The sequence below is a fragment of the Sinocyclocheilus rhinocerous genome, unplaced genomic scaffold (genome assembly GCF_001515625.1).
Source record: "Sinocyclocheilus rhinocerous isolate Xijiao unplaced genomic scaffold, SAMN03320098_v1.1 scaffold4429, whole genome shotgun sequence".
NCBI lineage: Eukaryota > Metazoa > Chordata > Actinopteri > Cypriniformes > Cyprinidae > Sinocyclocheilus > Sinocyclocheilus rhinocerous.
In genome coordinates this window covers 217362-220875 of record NW_015644004.1, presented here as the reverse complement: position 1 = coordinate 220875, position 3514 = coordinate 217362, and the positions used below count along the sequence as shown (strand labels likewise).

Genomic DNA, 3514 nt, shown 5'->3' with positions numbered 1-3514 from the left:
ATTGTGACAAAATTGATTTTGTAGGGTGCCACAAGTTTGTTAAAATTTCCAAAGGGTGCCGCGACTAAAAAAAAGGTTGGGAAACACTGGGTTAGAGCACCAACATAGTGCAACTGCGCCTCCAGCAACCCAAGTTTGATTTCCGACTTGAGGTTCCCTCTCTCCACCCCATGCTTTCCTGTCAAAAAAATATCTACAGTCCTATCTAATAAAGTCACAAAAAAGCCAAAAACGTAACTTTAAAAAAAATATATATATTTTCTTGTCAATGTAGATAAACAGACAGTACATTTGAAACTTTTTTTTTTTTTCACATAGAAGACACCTGTCTCTCCAGTGTGAGCTCTTCTTTAAATCTTTAGGTTTCCTTTTAGTGTAAAACTCTTTCCACACTGAGGGCAGGTGAAAGGCTTTTCTACATTGTGAATTCTCATGTGAACCTTAAGGGGCCGTTTACACAACAACGTTTTCAGCCAAAACCGGGAAACTTTTTATGCGTTTTGCCGGTTCGTTTACACGACAACGGCGTTTTGGGGACTGAAAACGCATATTTTTGAAAACGGGTTTCAAAGCGCAAGTTTTTGAAAATGCCACCGTTATCGTTTCCTTGTAAACACCCAAAATGGGAATCTTTGAAAATGGCAGGCCTGGCATATGTAATACAGCGTTTTTGGCCGTTTTCGCAGATATGTGTAAACGCGAATCGTTTTGAAAAAACGTTGTCGTGTATACGCGAAACTTTTTAAAAACGCAAGGGAAAAACTTTACCATTTTTGACTACATCATTGTCGTGTAAATGTTCAAACAAAGCAAACCGCAGGCTACAAGTCTTTCTACAGTGATGGCACATGAAAGGCTTCTCTCCAGTGTGACATGATTCATACAATGTTTTCTGTCTATGAAACTCACTCCACATTGATGACACAAACAGTCGTCGGAGCAGGGCAGGTGTATGGCTTTTCTCCAGTGTGACTTCTCATGTGGGATTTAAGGTGTTCCTTTTGGGAGAATTTTTTTCCACACTGGGTGCATGTGAAAGGCTTCTCTCCAGAGTGAATTCTCATGTGGACTTTAAGGCTTCCTTTATCAATGAAACTCTTTCCACACTGTTGGCAGGTGTGAGGCTTCTCTCCAGTGTGAATTCGCATGTGGCGATTAACTGCTGCACTATATTTAAAACTTTTTCCACATTGAGTGCAGATGTAAGGTTTTTCTTCAGTGTGAACTCTCATATGGCTTTCAAGACAAGATTTTCGAATGAAAATTTTCCCACACTGTTGGCATGTAAAAACGTTCTCGCTATTGTGAATTTTTATGTGGACTTTAAGACTTCCATTTTGAGTGAAACTTTTCCCACATTGTTGGCAGGTGAAAGGGCTCTCTCCAGTGTGAACACTCATGTGGGATTTAATGTGGGTCTTTTGAGAGAAACCTTTTCCACATTGTTGGCAGGTGAAAGGTCTCTCTCCAGTGTGAATTCTCATGTGGGATGTAAGGTAGTGCTTTTGAGTGAAACTTCGTCCACATTGTTGGCATGTGAAAGGCTTTTCTCCAGTGTGAATTCTCATGTGAACTCGAAGGTTTCCTTTTTCAGTGAAACTTTGTCCACATTGTTGGCAGGTGTAAGGCTTCTCTCCAGTGTGAGTTCTCATGTGGGGATACATTGCTGCTTTATGTGAAAAACTCTTACCACACTCAGGGCATATGTAAGGCTTCTCTTCAGTGTGAACTCTTGCGTGTACTTTAAGGTGTACTTTTCGAATGAAACTTTTTCCACACTGTTGGCAGGTGAAAGGCTTCTCTCCAGTATGACTTCTCATGTGGACTTTAAGGCTTTCATTTTGAGTATAACCTTTCCCACATTGTTGGCAGGTGAAAGGCTTCTCTCCAGTGTGAACACTCATGTGGAGTTTAAGGCTTTCATTTTGAGTGAAACCTTTCCCACACTGTTGGCAGGTGTAAGGCTTTTCTCCAGTGTGAATTCTCATATGGACATAAAGGTTTCCATGATGTGTAAAACTCTTTCCACACTGAGAGCAGGTGAACTTTCTAGATCCTGTTTTCGGAGCTTTTTTTCGCATGGAAATCGTTTTAGTCTGTGAGCAACTGAAAGATTTTTCTTCAGTTATAAAATCATGATGCTTCTCATCCCTTAGACTTTTCTCTTCGTTTTCATTCAGGTCTTGACTCTCTTCTTTCAGTGCCATCAGGTCTAAGGTAAAAGAAGACAAAGACAAGTTAACCCTGGTTTAATGGCACAAAGCTAGAGCGACATTTCAACCAGTGGTTAAGGTTGCCAATTGTTCCATACACACTGCTCAAAAAAATTAAGGGAACACTTAAATCATATGAATCTCAATGAATGCAATTTTCAATTTGAAGATTCTTTGAAAATCTTTATTTATACACATTCTTATTTTTAAGAACAAATATTATGTGACAAGTTAATGGAAACCAAAATCATCAACACACTGAGGGCTGAATTCAAAATCACACCAAAATCAATGTAAAAAACGAAAGTTACAGGCTGATCCAACTTGCATGAAGTTCATCACAGCAACTCATAATATAAGTCAGTAGTGTGTATGGCCCCCACATGCCTATATACACACTCACAACATCTGGGCAAGCTCCTGGTGAGATGGAGGATAGTGTCCTGTCGTATCTCCTCCCAGACCTGGATCAGGGCTTTGGATGCTTTGATACATAATACTTCGGATGCTCTGATAATATCCCAGAGGTTCTCAATTGGATTCAGGTCTGGGGAACGAGAAGTCCAGTAAATGGCATCAATGCCTTCGTCATCTAAAGCCTGTCTACACACTCTAGCCAAACTAGGCCGGACATTATCATGCACCAGGAGGAAACCAGGGCCCACTGCACCAGCATATGGTCGGACAATCAGGGTTCCCACTCTTTCATGAACACCAGATTCAAGGACTTTCTAAAGCACCATTTATTTTATATCAAGCACCTATCAAATTCACACCCCAGCATATGTAGTGTCATGAAAGACCTTACAGTACTTAACATTTCACTTACACTTAACATTAACATTAAACATTTCAGAGTAATAATGTTTTGAATGTGTAGGTTTCATAAATTTAGACCGTTTTGAGCAGTTGTGTTCAAAGGAATTTAATGAAATCCATTGAAGTCAGTACTTACGCCGTAGGCTATGCGTCAGTTTTCATTTATACTTCTGCGTCGTTGTCCGCGTGCAGTACACATGCAAACCGCTAGTCAGCAGTGTCCACGGGCATATTGCTGGTGTAACCCGCAGTACCACGGCAAAAGCCGAAGAAGAAGAGGCTCGTCGGAGAAGCATTATAGCTGTGACGGCGCAAACAAATATCAAATCATTAAATCATTATTTAAAACTACAAAAAGGAGACAACAACGGAACAGGAGATGATGGCATTCTTTCAATCTGCACAAGGACTTGTACCACGGCAGATCAACATTGTTTGTTGCGGACAACTACTGATGTATAATGCTATGTAGTATAATAAAT

The 3514-nt window shown here is 40.3% G+C and overlaps 1 protein-coding gene across 2 annotated transcripts in view; it reads right to left on the bottom strand.

The window, feature by feature from the left end:
• Positions 1-721: 721 nt before the first annotated feature.
• Positions 722-3514, bottom strand: part of LOC107757741 (gastrula zinc finger protein XlCGF8.2DB-like) — an 11405-nt gene continuing 8612 nt past the window's right edge. The window contains exons 3-4 of one of the 2 annotated variants that reach the window (XM_016575310.1): positions 1293-2212; positions 722-956 (exon numbers count right to left, since the gene is read on the bottom strand). In XM_016575310.1, the coding sequence (XP_016430796.1) occupies positions 906-956; positions 1293-2212 (971 nt within the window). In that variant the 3' untranslated portion in view covers positions 722-905. Of the gene's footprint in view, positions 2213-3514 lie in introns of both variants that reach the window. The other variant, XM_016575308.1, reaches the window with a different exon arrangement.